Source organism: Heloderma suspectum, chromosome 1, assembly GCF_057233095.1.
Source record: "Heloderma suspectum isolate Gila_16-S chromosome 1, 16-S_ref, whole genome shotgun sequence".
Lineage (NCBI taxonomy): Eukaryota > Metazoa > Chordata > Lepidosauria > Squamata > Helodermatidae > Heloderma > Heloderma suspectum.
In genome coordinates, this window is record NC_139458.1 from 169,438,750 (window position 1) to 169,460,381 (window position 21,632).

Genomic DNA, 21,632 nt, shown 5'->3' on the forward strand with positions numbered 1-21,632 from the left:
AGAAATCCCCTCGGTGCCTCCGCAGAAACGTCAGTCTCAGGTAGAAGGAGGGGAAAGAGAAGGAGCCGGATCGTGGGGGACGGTGCTGAATAGATTGGGGGCGGGGGGGGGGGCGGGACGTGGATGGAGAGATTGCGGAGACCGGCTGAAGCCGGCCTGTCTCTGCATTTATCACTCCGTCCCAGAGGAGGTGTTTGTTCGACATCGCAGCTTGACAGCACAAAAACACCACGGCCAGAAGCCCTATCAAAGAACCTACTGACACGTGTCATTTGTGGCCCGGGTTTCGCGAGGACCAAGGGGGCTACTGCCTGGCTTGGGGGCGCTTTTGCTTTTTAAAAGAAATCCGCGCGCAATGTGCGAAACTCCACACGTTTCCCAAAGTGTCCGGGGGTCACGTCGAAAACTTCAGCTTAGCCGCTTTCCTTCGCAAAACAAAGAACAAAACCAAACCCCAAAACACCGAAGTGAGGGGAGGGAAGCTCCTTTTGAGAAAGGCCAGAACCCCTCCAGGAGGACGGCGGCGGCGCGCTTTGGCCCCCCTGCGCAGACTTTGGAGTTCCGCTGGGTTTCTTTTTCTTGGAGGGAGAGACAAAGGATGACAAGAGCCGAACAACGAGCCCTGTCTCATCAGCGCTGTGAAGGGCGGTGCGCGGCGGGGAGCGGGAGTGGGCTGGAGGGCAGACTGCGGAGCGCCCGCGGAGCCACGCGGGTCGCCGCCGGTCCGCACAGGCCGACTAGTCGAAGCGCGGAGAGGGAGGGGCGGGGCGCCAAGGGGGTGGCGTTCTCCACGTCCCCGGACTGCCAATCAGAGAAGCCGTTGCCCTGGAGCTCCCTCCCCTTATTCCCGCTCTCTGGACGCGGCCGTCTTTTCCCACACGTGCGTAATTGGTGGCTGTTAGTTTCAAAGACATCCCTCCAAGCGCGGGGGAGAAGAACTAAGACGGGACGGTGGCGCGGACTCCCTTCTTTGAAAAGTAGCTTGTTTGCTCTCCAAGGCACCTGTCTGGTGTAACTGAATGTATACACTCAGCTGACCCTTCTCTAGGACTTAATTGGGACACCTGACATCAAGAGGTGCTCTTGCGCACGTGCAGAGCACTTTTCCTCAGCGCCGGGGAACCACAGCTCTCCAGGCATTCGCCCGCACTTCTGCGTGAGGAGAATTTGACCCAGGGCGTTGACTTCCAGGAAGTCCTGAATCAAGCCACTTCTCAGTTGAGACTGCAGCCCTACGCACATTTACCTGGAAGTAAATCCCATTGAACTCGATGGGGCTTACTTCTGAGAAGATGTGTAGGGCCGCACTGTAAGAAGATGAACCCTTGTCCTCATTCTCTGCATCTCCCCTGAGCAGCTTGAGCAGGGTTTCCCTCCCCCGCTTTTTCAATCTCGCGCAAAGCTGCGCGTCGCTTTCTCCGTCGTAGGTAGCCGTCATAACTCCAGCTCCTGCTAACCCACTTGTTAGGATCGCCTACATGATTAAACGTAATAATATACGTCAGACATACAGATCTAATCTAATTTCAACAATAGATGCCACGTTAATAGATTGGGGAGGGGGGCGCTCACGCGTGGTTTTCCCTCCACACGTCAATTAATCCGGATTGCTAATCTTGGTGAATAGTCTCTGTCAGAAAGGCGGATTAGGTTTATCGCCCGGACAGTATCAAGGGGAATGGACAGGATTCTCCCTTTCCACTACCCTAAGTGCCCAACTGGAACATATTTCGAAGTTAGCCCGCTGAAACCGAGGTGCCCCTTTGAATGCAAGCAAGTTTACTTGGAAGTTCATTTAATCGCAGTCAGGGGTTTTCACTTGCAAGCAAGGGTGTTTTAAGATATGGAGAGCCAGCCCTCTTACGTCTAGGGTCTCCCACTGCACCAGTTTGTGGATGGCTTTTTTGTTCGCTTGCTTGTTTTTCAGGTACAAAAGATAAAGGCAGTTTAGAGACGGCTGAATCTAGGCGTTTCTGAAAGGCAGAAAGTCGCGGAGAAAAGCAGCTACAATCTCCGAAAGTGTCACGGTGGTGGTGGTGATGGAGAACCACGACGCAGTCGTTCGACCCTGGATGCTCAGCGAATACTTCACACCTTAAAACATGTGCTCGATTTCAGTAATCAAAGTTACATCGCCGCTGGCCAAGTAAGGCCGCAATGTGAAGCCGGTTTGGTTCGGGCTGTAATGGACATCTGTGTATTGAAATCGGGGGGACTCAAGGCGGCTGGGCTAGGAAAGGTCGGGCGGGGCAAGCTCTGCCTGGCCTGGCCCAAGAGTTGCCGTGCAAGCATCAGCAGCACTGCACACCCCATAGTTAAGCTGCATCCTAGTTCGAGATCCAGCTCTGGATCGCATCAACAAATGACTTCTGTGGAGTCATCTGAAGCGAGCCGAGTATTGTGCTGGAGCATTTGAAGAGGCTGAAATTGACCCACTTGTTAGGGGAGGAGGAAGACAGCGGGGAGGGGGGAGGGGGGAGAGAAGGTCTGTGGAGATCAGAGGCACTGCAATATCTTAATCTACTAGTTCTGGTATTGATTCTTTTCCTTCTCTCAGACCTTGCCAGGAGTTCAGTCCCACCCACAATCAAATGCATTGTGTGTGTAAGAGAAAGAGAGAGAAGTGTGGGACGAGGAGGGGGAAGAAAATGTCACAAGGAGACGCTCCGAGGAAGAAACGACACAAGCATTAGTTGGGGAACAACTACATACTATCACAGTTCCAGTATCACAACCGTGCACCAGTGTTAATTAATCCGAAGTAACTGCTGAACCTGCCCCCTTACTCCCAGGCACTACCACGGATTAGAAGCTTCGCTTCCCCTGCAAGGACGCCATAAGAAGGTGAGGGTTAAGGTAGCCTCTTACTAGTTTTTCTACTGCCCAATAAGACAGGGTGCTTCAGAGTTTAACAGTACAATCCTACACATGCCCACTCAGAGGTAAGCCCCTTTGGGTTCAATGGGCTGCACTCCTCCCAGGTAAGTGAGTATAGGACTGTAGCGTAAAAGGCTCCTTAAAGGATAACTAATCCGCATGAAGTGAACTTGAAGGTTGTAGAAACAAACGGACTTGCCTGGCTGGACTCAGCAAACGCACGTCTGTCCCCCCCCCCCTTTGTCTCCTGCCTGATGTGGTGATAATCTATTCCAGTCTACTTCTCTTTCCCCCTCCTCCAGTGCCCCAATAACAAAGAGTAAAAGAACTTCCAATTCTGTTTTAATTAATTGCTTGCTAGCAACCATACACACCCCATCAGCTCTGGTTCGTTAGTGAAGCTGGAAACTGGAAAGAGTCGAACTAGTCTAACACCCACTGAATAAGAATGTTAAGTGTGCGTTGGTGGGTTAAAAGCAGACACACACACACACACACACTCCAGATGCTCTAGGAGACAAGGGACATCAGGACTGGGTGTCTAAGAAGACTAACTGTGCGATCCTATACATGTATACTCAGAAGTAAATGCCACTGAACAACTACATGGTACCACATTTACAATATCAGTGGAGGTTTACTCCCAGATCAGTGTGTATTAGCCTAACAGCTGGAAATAGTTTCGGAAATCAAATATCGTCCTGTTTCAAAGGCAAGCGGTTTAAAGGCTTCTATAAAACCAAGGAGAATGGTTCAGTCCCCTTTGAGGACAGCACGCATGCTTCCAAAACCCTTGACGCACTTCGTATCTGCTAAGCCCCGCCTTCATCTATAACAGGTACAATATTTGTACAAGTCTTGAAACACACATCCACGCGCATACTTAATTCGGATTGGGATTCGGAATCACCACGGATCCTTTCATCCCGGATTCCCAGGCAGGTGACACCATGCCTGCCTGTCTTTGAAGCTGGTACTTTCCGCACTGCCAAGCGAGTTCCAATTCCCCGCCCCCTCCCGTGTGTAAACACTCCTCAACCTTCTCCCCCCGCCCCCCCCGGATAATTTACATTCCGGGAACCCGCGCGGATTAGATGGGAAGATAGACGAGTCTGCCTGGAAAGGTTTGCGCCTGTTTAGACAGAGCATCTCGAACACGGCCCTTTAGACGGCGCCCGCTTCCGTGGGTGGGTTCGCTCGGGAGGGACGTCTGGTTCGGCCGTCGGGGAAGCCAATGCCGGACTAAAACCTTTGCTGGCGAGGGCAAACCGCTCAGCGGATCTCCCAGGCGTGCGCATGTGTGTGTGTGTGTGTGTGTGTGCGCGCGCGCCTGTGTACAACTTTCTTATTGATACCGGGACAAATCTGCGGACTTTGAATAAGCAGACAGAGGCTGTGGGGGGTGGCGCGCGTCGGGAGGACCGAAATAACGCTGAACTTCGCGATTTGCTGCCAGCTGCCCCCACCCCGCTTGCTCCGGTTTCAAGCGCGAGAGTACTGCGCTTCTTGGATTCGGAGGCGCTGCCTTCCTTTCTTGTTATGATTGCTACCGCAACGGACGGTGCCAACCTCAATTAGATCACAAATGGGATCAGTTTAATTCAGCTCCCAAACTGTGACCCTGCCCGAGGTTTTGAAAGTCTTGTGAAAAAACAAGAAGGCAGTGTATGTATTTTTGTTCTGAGCAGCCCTAGCCTTTTGATATATTTCCCCCCGCCCCACCCCACCCCCTTCCCAAAGTAATACTGCATGCTCGGTCATTCATATAAAATAACATAAAACATAATCATGGGATGATTTGGCAGTTGACATCCCTGCCAAAGTGAGCTCCATTGCCAGATCCTAGAAACGTTCCTTCTGCTGCTGCTGCTGCTGCTGCTACCACTCTGGGGCTGGAGGGTCGCAGGCAGGCAGACACCCTTCAGAAGCTGGAAGCGTGCACGCGCGCGCCTGCGTGTGTGCAAACGACATTTAGGAGCCAGGCTTGCAGAAAGAGTAACGGCTGAGCCACATTTTGAACCCCCCCTCACCCCCACTCCCATCCCGGCTCAAAACTGCGGCAGCAACCTAGAAGGAAAGCAAGAAATGATCGGCACGCTACCAACATCACCAGGAGGCTGTGACAAAGGGAGCTCGCCAGCTTGACACACGGGTAACAACATAGCAAACACCTTCAACTCTGTCATGTCTCATACCCTTTACTTTCTCACACGTTTGTGGCTGTTCCAACGTTGACACCTACCAGGATTTCTCTCTCTCTCTCTCTCTCTCTGTGTGTGTGTGTGTGTGTCATATTTTTTTTCCTCTTTCAGAAATGAAGAGAGAGAGAAACTACCTTGGAAAAGGCGAATTTCAGGAAGGAAGGAAGGAAGGAAAGAAAGAAAGAAAAAAGATAAACCAGTAAAACTACACAGACTGATAGTTGGAAGAGAATCCTAATTTGAAACTAGTGAGATTCCCACGTGTTCTTCTAGGGCCAAGCCTCCTCGTCCCAAATCCACTCATCCTATGGAAACAGACTGACAACATTTGGGGGGTGGAATGGGATTGGGAAATCAGACGTTAACGTGTTGTGCTGTTTCCAAAGCGGAGGCCCTCGGCAAGCGGAGACGTTTCCCTAAAACGAATGGAACAAAACAAAAAACAAAACCACCCACAAACTTTAAGAGTGCGATGGATGCAAGACACACACGTTCTCCGCCTTTGGAAGCTGGCGATGGTAACCTGGAATCGGTTGCACAGATTCCTAACGCAACAGCCTCAACTTTTTTTTTTTTTAAGTCTGTCTGGCCCAATGAAAGCCTACATGTCTGTCTGCTGCATACCCTTTCAGACTGAAGCACCTATGGCTACACATTTATTTGGGAGAAAGCACCATTGAACATACTTGGATTTACTTCCGAATAATCATGCCTAGGATCGAGCTGTATGGCTGCCTTCGCGACTTTGCCCTGTTGTTTTGGGCATAGGTCTTCAGTCCCCAATTTAACGTGCATATAGTGTTATTGGACGAAACGCTTCCAGGCTTTTCTCTCTCTCATCTACACCCATGACTGCAAGACCTTCAAAGAAAGTCTTGAGAAATCTCATCTGATGAGCTCAAGTGAACTGCACGCAAAGAGTTAAACACCCTCCCCCCTTTCTGGCTAGGTTAATATCACAGCTGCTTGGTAAAGCATCATTCCAGCACCTCACTTAACAAAAGCCTCCCTTTTGCAAACAGACTCCTACTCTCTCTCCACCCCCCCCCCCCAAGTGTTCAAGGTGTTTACTGAAGTAAATCTGCCTAAATCCTCCACTGTTTGGGTCATAGGGGTGGACAAAAAGGGGGAGTCGGGCCTAGGCTGGAAGGTGTAGAGATAATCTCTTTTTGGAAATTCTGTAAATCGGGGTGGAATCAGGCATGTGTCACATGCCTCTCTTCATCTGGAAACATCTCGTCCTTGTGTGCGCTCTTGGGGCGGGGGGGGGGGTTGAGAAGGAGACCTGTCACAGCAACTCCAGGAAAAATGAGCCATCGCTTCACATTGTTCCAGCATCTCTCTCTCTAAGTTCCCTTTAGCACGTTTCCATCTAGCTGCTGACGAGATGGGGTGGGTGGGCTGTTACTATCTTACACACACACACAACCCCGCTAAAAAAAAAGGTTTCTGAAAAATGACAGTTTGGTAGCCAAGTGATAGCGTAGTTGAAAACTTGTCACTTAAGATTTCTACACTAGCCTGGTTATTCCAAACGTACCAATTGCATACATATTCTTTCTCTCTGTATCTCCCCCTCCCGCCCCCGCCTCATCTTCTTTGTAAAACTTGCTGCAAATGGAGGCAAAGAAGAACATCGGCAAAATTTGACAGTTCTGCCTGAAAGGACTTGAATACTTCTGAGTAAGAAGGGTGTAGTTATAAATAAACTCTGTCTTGGGGAAGGGGATGAATAGAACCTTAGGAAATCATAACTTGGTACGTTTATCGTCATCACCACCATCAAGAGAAAGAGGAAAATCTTTCAAAAGTGGGTGGGTGTGTTTGCATTATAATAAAACACTTGGTCACAATAAGTTAGGAGAAAGTTAGGATGATATGCTTGCATTTTATTTTCTGCGGGAAGAATGGGGTTTTGTAAAATAAATTTAAATTAAAGGGCCAAACATTCTAATCCCCGCCTCTTCTTAATTAATCCCACGGTTGGGTCTATTCCAGTAGCGTCTCGATCCTATACACTATCTTTGGTGTGAATGAACTGGCAGATCATCTCTCTTCCCCCTCCTGTTTAAAGATCCTTACGGACCAAACATTTTTCTTCCTAGCCCATCTCCCCCTCCCCTCCCCCGTCATTGAGAGCGAACAATAATACTAGCTGTGTTGCATCCGTCTTTTAATAAAGGCGATTAATCGATTCAGTGGAGAATCACAGGTGATTATTTAAAAGAAAAAGAAAAACCGAGTTATTTAATCGGATTTGAGAAAGCGAGATTTTAGGGGTGAAGGGCACTCACGTATTTAATGGAGGTCCATGACTCCGAGTAGTCTGCAAACCTAATAGAACTTGTGTGAGTTAACTAGACCTTGCTTCGCTGTAAGAGTGCTTAGGAGAACAGGCCAATGAATTTACTTGGAAGTAAGAAACTTTTATTTTAATCGAGGATTTTCAACAATGGGGTTATAATAGTTGGGCGGGGAACTGACATTATATATGGACAAATCGTGTTCACTTATATCCCGCTATTTAATCAATCTTGAACATAGGAGAAAGTTAACACCCCATCCTGAACATGTTTACCTGAAAGCAAGTGCCATTAATTTCAGTGGAACTTACTTTCAGGTGAGTATGCTTAGATCTGCAAACTTTGACTATCCACATTTACACCACAATCCTACACATTTTTTTTCCTCCAGACTAAGGCCCAGTTAATCTAATGGGCCTTACTGCCAGGTAGGTAGGCATGGGAAGAGTGCACCGTTAAGGGACATATCCTACTGAAGTCAAGTAAGACTTTCTTCCCAGTAATCAAGCTAGGATCAAATTGTGGCTTCCTTAAATTGATTTAAAGAAGCCCTTAATGATTTCGATTTGTTGCTTAATTCCAGGTAAGTAAGTTAGTAGGAATATAACTCACAACTCTGAGATTGTGCGAAAATCCTCCCATAAGAATAGTGCGGACGTATCTTCCGAGGAAGTGCGGTTAGACAACGTTATCTTAATATTCCCACCCTAAAGCTGCTATAGCTAACACGTGGAGCTGTTACTCTGAGCTGATGACTTTGGGGTGGGGACTAGGATCCTGCAAACTTTGGTTTACAAGCAGAGACGCACCTGAATCCCAGCCCCCCCTTTCTTTCTTTCTTTCTTTCTTTCTCTCTCTCTCTCTCTCTCTCCATCCTCGTTGATTTCAAAAGAGGTTCCTACCTTCCCCTGAGGCTGCGATCTACTAGTCACAGCGACTTGGGCAGAAGCCCCCTGGAAGGCAAAGAGCTAGCATTCCTAGGGATGGGCATGGAAGTCAGTCACTTAGGATCCCATCTTAAAGCCCTTCCCCCTCACCTACCCCTTCCCATCCTTGTGCGCCAGCTTCGGTGAAAGTAGCGAGACTGAGAAGGTTCAGGTGGGTTTAGAATCTAAGCTTTAGACAGGTGAGGCTGGAAGTCTCTTTTCAGAGCTACCTGGATCGGGTGGGAGGGGAGCCTGCCAGGGATGTGCTGATTCTCCTTCGAGGATTCAGACCACAACCACAACACTAATAACAACACGAACAACAACAGCCAACTTTGGGACGCCAAAGGGCAAAGCCCGAGCCGACACATCCTCTTGCACGGGTGTGTCAGCCCTGGAGGGAAGCCAGGCGGTGACACACACCTCGTAGGCCAAGCGGCGGTGACCTACGTCCACCTGCCTCCCCCCCCCTCCAGACTCCCAGCAGCCCGGTCCATCGAGAGAGGCATTTGATCCCTCCCTGACACTTTCTACCTCAAGTGTTAGCGGCGAGTGGCCATGAATAGTACCCGCATGCCATCTTGTAACACTATCTGCCTGTCAGGAGAGCGAAGCCTGGCCATCTATATAAGGCTTGTAACTAGGGGAAGCCCAACAAACAGCTACAAACACCTAAGCTATTCGACACAGCCTCCACCCTTCTGCTTTCCCCCCTCTTCTTCTCCTTCTTCTTCCTCCTTACTTCTTCCCTCTCCTCCTCCTCCTCCTCCTCTCTTTCCTCCCCCTCTCCTCTCGTCTCTCTCTCTTTCTCTCACTCACTCTCTCTTTTCATCTTGGCTTTCTGTTGCAGAATGCAAATCTAGCCTGCCGGCGGGTGAATGGACTGAATTGTGATTAAGAAGAAGAAGAGCTCCTTTCTTTGTTCTCCCCTCAGGGGATGTTTACTGGGAGAGACACAGCGGATCAGATATGAAAGGCATTCAGGTCAGCATTGATGTGAGCGAAAGTGAAATCATACCTAAGGCATTCAAAAGACCGCCGTGTCAGGGGTTCAGCTAACGGTGCATCTACTGTGTGTGTCTTCCCTGGTAGGCACACGGAAAAGATAAAAAGCTGTCCACAAACGGGCATGTGATTCTTATTTATTTTTGCAAAGCCCAAATATGTGTTTTTACAAAGTTTTTTTTTTAAAATGTCTTCACTTAAGAGAATTAAATAAATCAGAAACTTCGGGGAGGAACTAAATCACCTTGTTTTTCCCAACCGTGGGACCATTCTAGTTTTGTTTAAAATTTTAAGGTGGAAGAGAATAACGCCCCCTCCCTCCTCTTCCGACTGTAATGTGAAACCTTTCTTTCCTTGGTGTCTCCATATGGGCTCTACACGGCTACATTAGACATCTAATTGATATGCCTGAAGAAGATAGGGATGTTCCTGAGTGGTGGGGAGAGAAACAAGACTAATCCAGACAAACCTCCATCAGAAGGAACCCCAGGGAAAAAAACACGGGGAGCATGACATGGGGGTGAGGAAGGGGATGAAATGGTCCAGCACACCTGAGCATATTATTAATAACAACAACAACAACAACAACAATTTGCCACTACAACACCACCAGCCCAACACCAAAAAATAACAAAGAATTTAGAGACTGAAGGCATAAATCAAATGAAAGTCTATCATCTTTCTCATTTTTAACATACAATATTGGGTGATGAAATATATGGATCTCAGTTTCTATATATGTAAGCAGTAGAAACTTTACAGAACTGTCTCCTCATCTGGCCCAGGGCTTAGCTGCACTGCTAGCCCTAAATATGTCCACGCACAGACACACACACGTGCTTCGTGGATGGCAAAAAGCCCACTCCTAACTCTGAAACAAGCCTTTTCTGAGTTCAGTGGGACTTATTTCCTGGGGATTGTGCTTAGGATGACATTCCTGAACAAGTAAGGAGTTAAGAGGGGGAGTCAAAATGATTTAAAAAAACCCAAACACACACCACTGAAAGGGAAAATTGCGCAGGCACGCACACTGATAGGGGATGATGACTTTTTGCAATAGTTTAGTTCAGAGATACTGGTTTAGAGATGGTGGCTTAGTTTAAAGATCGGAAAGGTTCCTTCCCCTCTTTTCTTCCCATCTGCTTTCTTGGTAACATTTAATGCTGCACGTTTTCAACTAGTGTTCCTGCCTCAGAGACCTCTCCCGCCCCCGCCCCCTCTAAAAAAGACAACTAAAGAGCAATCAAAAAGGTGTCTGACTTCGCCATTCAGACAATTGTACCCTTGTGAGAATGCTTGAATGAATGGTACAGTGGACACCCCACCACTATTGACGTTATAAACATGTAAATGAAACACATTAGAGCAGACAATCAATTGTCTGTGAGCACTGCAAACCTGCACTCCCTTCTCTGTGTGACAGGCACAAAATAGGGTCTACCTTGGGAAGCCCACGGGCTGGGAAGCGGGTGGGGGTAAAAGGAGGACAAAGAATGCTCTTTCAGAGAGGGGAAAATGCACCTTAAAAGCACAGGGATAATGCAGATGCTTGCGAGGCCAAACATGCCTGATGCCTTTCTGGGAATGAACACCCTACTTCTTCCCACTTTTAAAGGAGAGAGAGAGAAAAAATTATCTTCCACCCTTAGGGAGTTTCCTCCTCAAGACAGCTTGGCTTTTCGATTTCCCTTTCTTGCGTGCTTTTTATTTCTTTATATTTTTAACTCCATTCCACTGAATCATCTGTGAGATGTTCAGCTGATAGCCGCTAGAGTTTCTTGATTGAGAGAAAGAGCCGTAGGACGAAAGGTGGGGGGAAATACTGGAGAAAGGAGTGGGGGAAAGTTTCGAAGAAGAACCCCCCGAACTCTCTGCCTCGACACGGTTTTGCACGGTACACTTGATGCACCGAAAAGGAGGGTTGAACAGATTCTCTCGAGGGTTTCCACCCTCGGCGGCCCACAACCTCAGACTAAAATAAAAACATCCACCTTCACAGGGAGAACAGCCTCTTGTATTCTCCGTGCGTCTCCCTTTGCTCCGGTCGTGAGAAAGGTGCATTATGTTAGACCTTGGTGTCTGCCTCTCTGTCTCGCTCTCTCCAGGCTTGGGGGAGGCGCCGGCAAACGGCCTCCCCCGAAGCGACTCAACTTCGAAAAAGTAACCCTTTTGGTATGAATTTTCTCACTTGTGAAAAGAGCTCGACTTGCCCCGGGAATCTTTCCCCGGTTGTATCTGTAACATCGCCCCTCCTGCCCCCCCAAAAGAACTCACTCCCTTGGGGCTTCTACTCGGCTCTCCCACCCACTGTTTGTCCCCACACGCCAGATGCTCTCAAATCCCCCCCCCCCGCGCCCAGCAACACACACACCTAAGATGCTCTTTCACAACAAGGTCTAGATTGGGATCTGTCCCTTTCTCTGTCCTGGAGGGCGGGCGCGCCCCAGCATCTCTCGGGCGTGGAAAGGGGCTTTCAGAGTTGTTTTTAACCGGTGAGGTGGGTGTCACTTTGTTCAGTGACACACGATGCCTGCAGATCAGTGGGGATGATGGCTGCTTGTTTTGACCTTCGGGGATCAGGGACGCGGCCCTTTCTCCCCCTCTCCTTGAAAAGGAAGACCGGGGGGGGGGATTAGAACAAGGCCTCCGCCCCCATCATGCCTCTCAGCAACAGCAGTAGCAGCATGTTCATGCACTAAGTTCCCTTCCCATTGCAACCGGGGGCCACAGCATCAACCACCACCAACAGCGACGGCAGAACTTGGGGGGAAGTTCCGGGCTTGTCCGAGAGCGCTGATGGATCTCCCAGGGGCAGCCAGTGTGGAGAAGGGGGGGGGGGAGCCAGGCGAGGCGAGCGGGGTGGTGGTGATGGTGAGAAAGCAAATAGAAGGCAGCTTGGGGGTTTCGTCTCCTGCTTCCACTTCCAGGGAAAGTGTTTCAATTCAGAGTGAGTCAGGCGACTGGGAATCATCTGACTGAACTTTCCTGAAAAACCGACAGACATTCCTGCCTGGGCTGCTGCTGCTGCAGGGTCTTCTTAGCTCTTCCAACCCCCCCAGCTCCTCCCTGCAGAGAGACTACGTTTAAGGGACCGGTCTCATTCTGCCCCAATTCATCCTCCCAAACCTGCGTCTTCCTGGATCACAACTCCCTCTAGCTCCGCTTCCCCCTTCTTCCTCTAGCAAATCATGAAGTTGCTGGCTTTAAATGCCACAATAACCCTGTAATAATTCGAAGCAGCATCTTATCTTAAAAGTTAAAACGGAGGGTCCACACGCGCACACACAACTCATGCTATGCTGCCGGAAGGATTCTACTATGATGGCTTGTTCTTGGTTTTAGAAGAAAAGGGAAAGAACAAAACAAAAAACCTCCAAAGCATCGACACAAATACACACAATTCGGTCACTCTAGTTTCTTCTATTACCAATTTTGGGCAGCTTTTTTTTTTTTTCCTTTGCAAAAGCCATAAACATTGTGATTCTCATGAATTTCTTCTCGTGGATTTTGAATAGCACCGTTCTGTGTTATGTTATCAGGAAAAACACAACCTCAGTAAAGTGACATCTTTTCCAGGAATCCAGAAGAATGGGGGAGGGGAAAAAAATCCACTCCGTTTAGATAAATCCCCAGCAATTCCCAAAGGGGCCAAATACGTGTTTGGGTGGGGGAGATGAAATGGGGGAGGGGATGACAAGGAAACACACCCTAGACGTATCTACCTGCTACTCAAAACTGGAGTATTTCTTCACTTGAGAAATGACTAAACGATTAAACACACACACACACACACACACACCACCAAAAGATGGTGGAGGTGGGGGGAAGAGAGGTGCAACCCCCCCCCCCCGGAATACCATAGGTTTGGAACTTCATGTTAGCGATTGTGAGACTTTGAGAAAAAGTTTGGAGGGTTGAAAGGAGAGCTGACTTTAAACTGGCAAGTGACACTTCGCTCTCAAATGCTTTCAGTCTCTCTAACTCACACTCACTGGAGTGTCAGGGTAGCAGAATGGATAATACTCAAGCTCCTTCTGCCTGGTCTAATTATGCCTGTTTCCTGTATGTATCGCATGCATCACCCGCCACTAATGTCATCTCTCTCTCTCTCCCTCTCTCTCTCTCTCTTTGTAGAACAAACTGTTAGGAGGAAACATGGAACGTATAGATAGATATACATGCAGATATTTTACCACACCACAGTGGCCGAGCTTTAAGAAGATAAGCTAACAGCCTTACCATACACACACACACACAAACACACACCCAAGAAAGATAAATAAGGTGGATTAAACCACATCATCCTTCCCTGAAACAGTCCACTTCTGAATAACAAGAATACCTACCCTGAAATATCATTCTATTTCTTCTAAAAAGAAAACGAGAGAGAGAGAGAGAGAGAGAGAGAGAGAGAGGACTATTTAACATAAGAGGCGCGCGGGTGGGGGCTCACAGCACAGTTGACACAAAGGTTTTGTTACCCAGTTGATCAGCGACGTCTTTTACCCATTTCTAAAGAATGAAGGGGGGGAGGGGGGGAGGAAAGCCCTACAACAGACATTGATTTTAAGCAAATCAATAACCAACATTTAATAATAATAAAAGAACAGAGGAAATACAAGAGAAGAGAGAGAAACCTTAGGTGTAATTTTAACGACTACTCAATTGCCAAACTACAGGTCCAGGAGGAGAAGGGGGGGATAGACAAGGAAGGTCCAAGACCACCTTAAATAATAATAGGCACAAGACCAAAGGAGAAAAAAATAAGCTGTTTGGAATATATTCTTTGGAGATGCTTCCCCCCCCTTCCCCCTTTTTTGGAAGCAAACCCACAAACGAAGGGAGGAGATCAAAGGCAATACAACGGAGGGGACACACACACACACCAGCTAGTGTGACTTACTTAACCAAGAGTTTCTGCCTAAAAGTCCTCTATCACTCCCCCATATGGTTCGACACCTCCACAACAACGAGGAAAAAGACACGCACAAACCCCACACAACCTGGCCGGAGAGCGATCCAGCGAGCATTTGTTTGGAATCAACATTTCTCTTTGTGTTTTCTTTTCTCTCTCTCCCCCTCCTCAAAAATCCTAAGTAGCTCTGGTGTAAGCGAATCGCTTCAGGTTTACACCCGCGTCTTCTTCATTCCGCTTGTTTCTCTCCCCCCAGCCCCCGCGAACTCTCCAGAGAAAAAGTTGCTCAAAGTGGGCTCAGGGAAGTCCATTCAGAATGTGGGTGAATGGTGCGGTTATGGAGCGTGTGTGTGTGTGTGTGTGGGGGGGGGGGGGGTTGGAACTTGTGAACCAAAGAAGAAAGGAAGAAACTAGAGACCGGGGGGGAGGGAGTGAAAGCCCCACACGAGCTGCCAAAATCCGACTTAGAACACGTCCTAGTGAGCCTCCCCCCCCCCCTTTCTCCAAAGCCTGCAGAGATCAGAGGAGAGGGCAACTCTGGGCAAATCACACACACCGCGAGTATTACATTCGCGAAGCTTATGAGTGCTGCTACTACAGAGGGAGTTCCTTGGCGAATCTATCGCACCAACCAACCCCCAAGTAACTCTTCCGCCTGTCCAGACCAAAATTTCTCACGCTACTGCCCCCTTCCCCCTCTCCCCCCACCTTCTCCTTGCTGTTCCCAGAGTCTGGCTTAGCGGTTTGGGGTTTCCTGCTTCCCCCCCCTTTTTCTTTTTTTAATGGAGCTGTTAAAAATTCTCCCCCCTCCCCAATCCACCCCCTCCTTTCCCTGAGGTCTCTCTCTGTCTCTCTGAGAGAAGGAAGGATCCATGGCAGGAGCTGATCGTGACAACGTGAAAACGACCGGGCGCGCGCGCGCGCACACACACACACACTCTCTCTCTCTCTCTCTCTCTCTCTCTTTTCCTGGGTCTTGTGGGGAGGGGGGAAGACAAGCAGAGAGAGAGAGAGACTGGCTTGGCTGGGCTTGGCTGAGAGGTGGTTGTGGCAAGGAAGGCAGCGATCAAAGGAAAACAAGAAAGAGACAACGGCGGAGGGGGGGTGTGGAAAGAGCGAGGGAGAGGAAGGAGAGAGGAATCTAACGGATCTTCTTGGGCGATCTCGCCGGCACAGTAGTCGAGCAGCCGGGACCGTTAGCTGATTCGCCCGAGGCTGCAGGCGAGAAACTTTCGGCCTCCCCCCCCCGCCCTGAACCGAGGAAGAGAGGGGGGACCCCCTTTCCTCCCCCCCTCTCTTCCTTCCTCTCTCAGCGCCTGGAATCCCCCACCCCCTTTTCTGAAGGAATCTGCCCCCAACTCTTCCGAGGAAGCCCCCGAGTTCTTTTTCTGCCCACTTTGATCGGACTTCTCCAAAGGAAGGGGGGGGGGGAGTGAGAAAACTGAATCCAATGCGAAGGAGCGCTCGCATGGCGGCGGCGGCGGCGCGCGGGTGGGGGTGGGTGGGGGTACGACACACACAGAGGAATAGAAACGCCCTGGGATCCCCCACAGATTCTCTGACACTTTCTCCTGGACTCCCTCTCTCTCTCTCTCTCTCTCTCTCTCCGCTGTCCAGAAATACACAAGAAACAGACCTATTTCGTGTCTCCCTCGCTGTCGGGGGGGGGGGGGTGTCTTTTCTCCGCCACAAAACAAGCGACCGCCAGCCTCCGACCCCGGCGCTTGGCTGAGGACTATGTGGCTTTCTTTCGAGCCCCCCATCCCAGTCTCCCTTCCCGTCCCTTCATTTTCTCTTTCTTGTCTCTCCCCCCCCCCCTCTCTCGAAGTGAAGTCGCCAGGACCAAAAGTAAAAAAAGAAAAAGAAAAAAAGTTTGACGGAGGGCTTCCCCCCCCCTCGCCCCCCTCCTCCCGTCTGTCCTTCCCTCCCTCCTTCCTTCCTCTCCTTACCGTTTTTCCTTCTTGGATTGGCTTGTTTTCGCCTCTTACACCTGGGGCCATCCGCCATGATCTGCTGCTTCATTGATAAGAGTGGATCAGATGGCAGTTCTCATGGACTCGACTCCCTGATTCAGCAGCACGCAGACTCTATGGAACAACCAAACAGAGGAACCGGGTGGGCATTGCTAGATCCCGTTCAAATGCAGGGCGCCAAAGGGAGCCCACAGAGGCAGCGCTCTCCCCCACCCCCGAAGATCCCCACGGCCACAGACACGCACACGCTGCAGACACAACCCCGAGCAAGTGGGCTCCTTTCCTTCCTTTGAAGAAACTGGCCGGTGGTCCCCCCCCCCCCTTTCAATATGTGTGCTCTCTTTTTTCTTCTTTCCCTTTTAACAAACAAAATGTCTATTATTATTATTATTATTATTATTATTGTTATTATCCCTCCCTCCTCCACCAGCCAAGGAGATCAGACACACTCACACACACAAGCATTACATCTTCAAAATGACTCATGACCCTCTGAGGAAAGGCACTCGGTTTTTTTTTATTTTTAAAGAAAGGTTGTTTGATTCAAATTGCTGGGCGGATTTCTTTCCTCTGAAAAGTACTGAGGACCTCACGACACTGTATGTAGTTTGCATGACCAATGACACCTTAAAACATTTTGTTTTCGAAAGTACATGGCTAGAAACTGATAAGAGCAACAGAAGAACAGGGTTATCTGCCTTGATCCGCTCCCCCCCTCCCCCGTTTCTCACACTTTTAAAGTCACGTTGGCAATATCCAGCACAGGATCTTTCTTCTCCCTCCCCCCATCGCACCCCCTGTGTCTTTTCAGCCTTCCTTCCCCAGGCAACCCCCCAAAAAACAATGGGGGGGGTGAGAGGAGAGGAAGAGAGAGAGAGAGAGAGAGAAACTACGCTTGCGAGACTTTCTTACAAGATGATCTCATTTATTTCATTTCATTTTATTTTTAAGGCTTGTGAACTGGTGGACTTCTTGCTGACACGGCCGCAAGCTGTATTTGAGGTCTAGTCTGTCAAAACTGGGGAAACCAGGAAACCCCTCGCTAGGGCTGATCTAAGGGGATGCTGTAGCTTTAAAAAAAAAAACAACCAACCCCAACAACAACAAAACAACCCACGATGCTGTGACTTGAGGATTAGTTTAAACAGGGGAGCCGGGGTGTGTGGGGTGGGTGGGGAGTGGGTGTGCGTGTGTGTGGGGGGGGGCGACTATAAAAGATGTAACAGATGCAAACTGTAAAACAAGGACGATTAACCCTTGCTCTCCTGAACCAAATTCATCCTAACCTCGTCTTTTGTCTGCCCTTTTTTATTTATATACTAGAATTTTGCTATCTAGAAATGGACTCACAATCTCCGCTCTTGGCATGATTTGAGGCTGCAATCCGCTCGGCGCCCTTACACGAGAGTAAGTCCCGTTGAAGTCATTGGAAGAACTGACTTAGAGTAAACATGAGCTTCATAAAACACAACTTTTTAGACCGTGGAGGCAGAGGGGGAAAGAGTTACTCTCTTTCTTTCCCTTCATTTTGTGTGGCTGTTTTCTTATGAACTTTACACGTGATGCTTGCAGATCTTGCAGCTCTGTTATGGGGGTTAGCAAAAAAGACACTGCTGTGCAGGTAGGGCTTTAAAATGGCTCAGGCGAAGTCATTCCTGTGGCTTAGATTCTGCAGATTGTAGATTCTGTAGACTGTAGTCTATTAACCCATCTTGAGCCACTAACTAAAATGTGTATGAAAGAGCGAGTGGAGGCATTCTAGTTCCTATTTGCTGAATACTTCTAACTCTGTCGAGTTTGCAATTATCTCCTAAATTGAAAACAACAACAATCTATACCAGGGAGTTAGCAAATTATTCAAAACAACAATCAAACTCTTTAAAGCTTTCTTGGGTAAATGGCGAAATATGTAAGAACCTATACCAGTGGCGAGGATAATCGTCAATGATTCCCACTAACCCCCTTTTGGTATTCAATATTTTTTAAAGGTTGCCAATCATTTACAAAACTGGGATCTCCGAAAAGTCCCCCACCGTCCCTATTCTTATTTTCTTTTTCTTACCCCTTTTTCTTTTTTCTTTTTACAAGCGACTTTTAAACATGTCCTAGTCACTACTTTCACTTCTTGCTGAGAAATCCAGAAGCTGAGGTGTTACTTCACCCAGCCTCAGAAAATAAAAGCAAGAAATGAAACTGACTAAGCAGACAGAACAGCAAACTTTCTGCTTTGTAGGAATAATAATAATAATAATGCATTTTGTTTGCTTGCTTGCTGGGAGTTCTTTTTAAAGCAAAACTCCAGCTAAAATCTTATTATCCAGCCATGCCTGTGTTGTTCTTGTTCACAGCTTGAAAATCATTAACAGGTACGTGCAAACTTTAAGATGTGTAAACGTGAATCCGAAGAGAAACGAGCAGAATGCGTGTGTAAAAACAGACAGAAGAAGGGAAAATGGAACTTTTTCTTTTCCTGGTGGGAATTGTAAAATATTTTTTAAAAAAAATAATTGGGGAGGGGGAAAGTGGAAATCACCTTTTCTACCTGATTAGCCAGGTAGAGGGCTTAGGGGGAAATCCGGAGAATTTGGAGGAAGAAGCCACTGTTCAATAAATAAATAAATAAAGTGATCCCAAGTGAATGTAGATTTCAGTTCAAAAATGAGATCTTTCCCACATCACCACTTCCTCCCCAGCAACAGACCAGGAAAATAGACCCCAAGCCAGCAATTGTTTAAAAAGAGGGAGGGAGAGAGAGACAGAGAGAGAGACAGAGAGAAAGAGAGAGAGAGGCGGAACAATAATAAAGCAAAATAGAAAAGAGGGGGAAATATATCCGAGAACGTACCTGCGAAGTCTTGTTTGTAGTTTTGGCCAGCAATGGAGAGAAGAAGAAACATGAAAAAGCCGCGGAGTGGAGGAAGAAAAAAGGTGCAGGGAGATGTAGCTGGTGGAAGGGGAGGAAAAAAAATGGTCAAAAGCCTCGCAAAGAGTTGTCGGAAGGGACCGTTATTCCTGCTGGGCAGGTTAGGACTGATCTCTTTCTGCCACTCCAGGAAACACAAACCTGGGGACGGACTGACGTGTTACGCCTCTTCTAATGACATTTTTTTCTTTTTCTTTTCTGTAGGAGAGAGAGGAGAGGAGAGGACCCTGAAACACACGCCACCTATCTTTGTGGGGAGGGATAATTGAAGAGCACCAAACGTGAGCATCATGTGGAAACGTGATCGCCAAGTTTCTCTCTGGGAAAGGAAGGATCTGGGATAGATTATACCTTGAAGTCTCCGCAAACGCTTTAGTGGAAGAAATGAAATTCCACCTCCCTCCCTCTGTGTTTCCCTCCCTCCCTCCTTCCCCCCTCCCTCCTCCCCCCTCCCTCCTTCCCCGGCCTGCCTGCCTGCCTCCCTCCCTCCCTCCCTCCCCAACCATCAAGTCTTTGGCATCATTATCCTCTTCACTAAATCCTACTGGATGCAAGGCGGAAAGCGGTGAACACCATTCACAGAACTAGCCGAACTCAAACGGAGCTGAAAGTTCCAAGGAGCCACCTTGGTCTCTGCGGTTCACACATCCTCCGCCCCCCCCCCCCGCCTCGGCTCCTGCTTGCGCGCTCCTTGGTGGGGCCAGAGCCGAGCCGAAGCGCCCAGGCTTTCCCGTGCCTTGATGGGTATCTTTTCCCCTCTCCCCCATTTTCGCCCATCCCAAATTTTAGATGCTAGAAAACTCTTTCATAAAACTTATGGCCAGAAAGGAAGGCATTGCAGGGGCACTGGAGAAAACAAGGGCCCCATGAACTGCGGATGGGTTTTTTGTTTAATTAATAAAGCCATTTGGTTGCGTGATAAGGCTTTGATCCTATGCACGCCTGCCTGGAAGTAAATCCTTCTGCAATCGATATATAACGTATTTGCCAGTGGATATATTTTAGGGTAGGGGTGTTAATATCGGGTCCTCTGTTGCTCTGGTGAGGAAGGAGGGAATATTGACATTTTTCTTGGTGGACAGACAAAACGGACAGTGGAGCGAAATAACTCTCTCTCTCTCTCTCTCTCTCTTTCTCCACTTGCAAGGAGATGGCCAGAGGAACAGGTAGACAACAGCGAAAGATGTATAAAGACTGAGAAGCCCTGGGGATCTGACTGAAGGGCGGTATAAACATGGCTTATAATGAATAAATAAATGCAGCATGCATATGTAATGTATAAAATCTACATATATCTTACATATAGTCAGAGACAGACTTGTGCAGAGTGAACTTAAGCTGGTTTACTCAGAAACAAACCGATCTGTGGTCAGTGGGACTTATTCTATAGTATGTATTCTGTAGCATTTCAGCCAGACATATACAGATGTACCTTACCTATATATATAAATAAATAAATAAGATGGAAGGCCTGTTTGTCTGTCTGTGTACACACACACACAGACATACAGATAGATATGGTTATATCTTGATAGGTGGAAAGTTGAGTGAGTAGTTTTCATGGGGGTAACAAATCTTTTGGGGGATTTTGGAAAATATTAAAATGAAAATTAAGCCCTTAGACTCCACCTTTGCACTGTGGGGATTGGTTATGCAAATCGGGAAGAGATTTCCTGGCGAATACAGCTTTCTACTGTATGGTTAATTAAATCATCACTCAAAAAGGTTTCCAATGTGACGCGGCTGTCCTAATCCAATCAGGTTACGTAGGTCCTAAACAAGAGAGGTTTTTTTTCCTTTCCTTCCCACATCTGGAAGTCAGCAATTTAGCAAGTACTGAACATTATTAACCAATTCCGAGTCCACATTCCCAGGGGAACCTTTAAAACACACACACACAACTTAAAGTGTGTTCTTAAGCGATGCTCTTCTGTTTGCTTAATCAAGAAGCTGCTTTGCAGACGCATCATTGGGGGTGAGTGGGCGGTGGGGGGTACGGAGTGGGAAGACCACTGACTACAGACGAAGTCCTCAAAAGCACTCGGAGAGAGGTTGTAGACACTGGGCTGAAATGAAGGAGAAGGAGGTGAAAAATAAAGAAAAAAGAGGAAGCTTCCTAAAGGCTTTGCTGGATGCTTTCTCAGCTCTTTTTACCCCAAGCAGCTCCTTGGGGGTGGGGGAAAGGGACCTTTTGCATTATCTTGGTGCTTTGAAAAAGAAACACACACAGAGAAAGAAAAGTTCCAATCCTTGAAGGTTGGCTGGCATGATCTGGACTGGAGGTAAACAGGAGGTTGCCCGGGGGTGGGGGGAGTGGGGTGTGTGGATGGTTCCTCCGCCAGCATCTCCCTTCGCTTTGACACAGTTAAATCTATTACAGGGCTTCCCCTCACCCCCCACGCCCCGCTCTTCTCCTTCCCACTGAAGGAAACTGAAACAAATGCTACGCTGATCCGACACTCTACTTTTACTTACATTAAGCTAAGATAAACTGCTTTCGAACCGTGCA

General features: G+C 48.2%; 1 protein-coding gene and 1 long non-coding RNA gene across 6 annotated transcripts in view; one reads left to right on the forward strand and one right to left on the reverse strand.

Moving 5' to 3' along the window:
- Positions 1-19,509, reverse strand: part of ZEB2 (zinc finger E-box binding homeobox 2) — a 176,915-nt gene extending 157,406 nt beyond the window's left edge. Inside the window, exons 1-3 of one of the 2 annotated variants that reach the window (XM_084809942.1) lie at positions 19,475-19,509; positions 19,046-19,321; positions 16,177-16,314 (exon numbers count right to left, since the gene is read on the reverse strand). In XM_084809942.1, the coding sequence (XP_084666068.1) occupies positions 16,177-16,249 (73 nt within the window). In that variant the 5' untranslated portion in view covers positions 16,250-16,314; positions 19,046-19,321; positions 19,475-19,509. Of the gene's footprint in view, positions 1-16,176; positions 16,315-19,045; positions 19,322-19,474 lie in introns of those variants that run through there. The other variant, XM_084809951.1, reaches the window with a different exon arrangement.
- On the forward strand, positions 15,214-20,591 carry LOC146358395 (uncharacterized). Of its 4 annotated transcripts, none has more exons than XR_014784313.1 (4): positions 15,214-15,448; positions 17,524-17,607; positions 19,328-19,404; positions 20,271-20,591. It is a non-coding gene; the product is annotated as an uncharacterized LOC146358395 (long non-coding RNA). The 4 variants fall into 4 exon arrangements; XR_014784317.1 differs by lacking the exon at positions 15,214-15,448 and adding an exon at positions 16,099-16,342; XR_014784315.1 differs by lacking the exon at positions 15,214-15,448 and adding an exon at positions 17,062-17,202.
- The last annotated feature ends 1,041 nt before the right edge of the window (positions 20,592-21,632 follow it).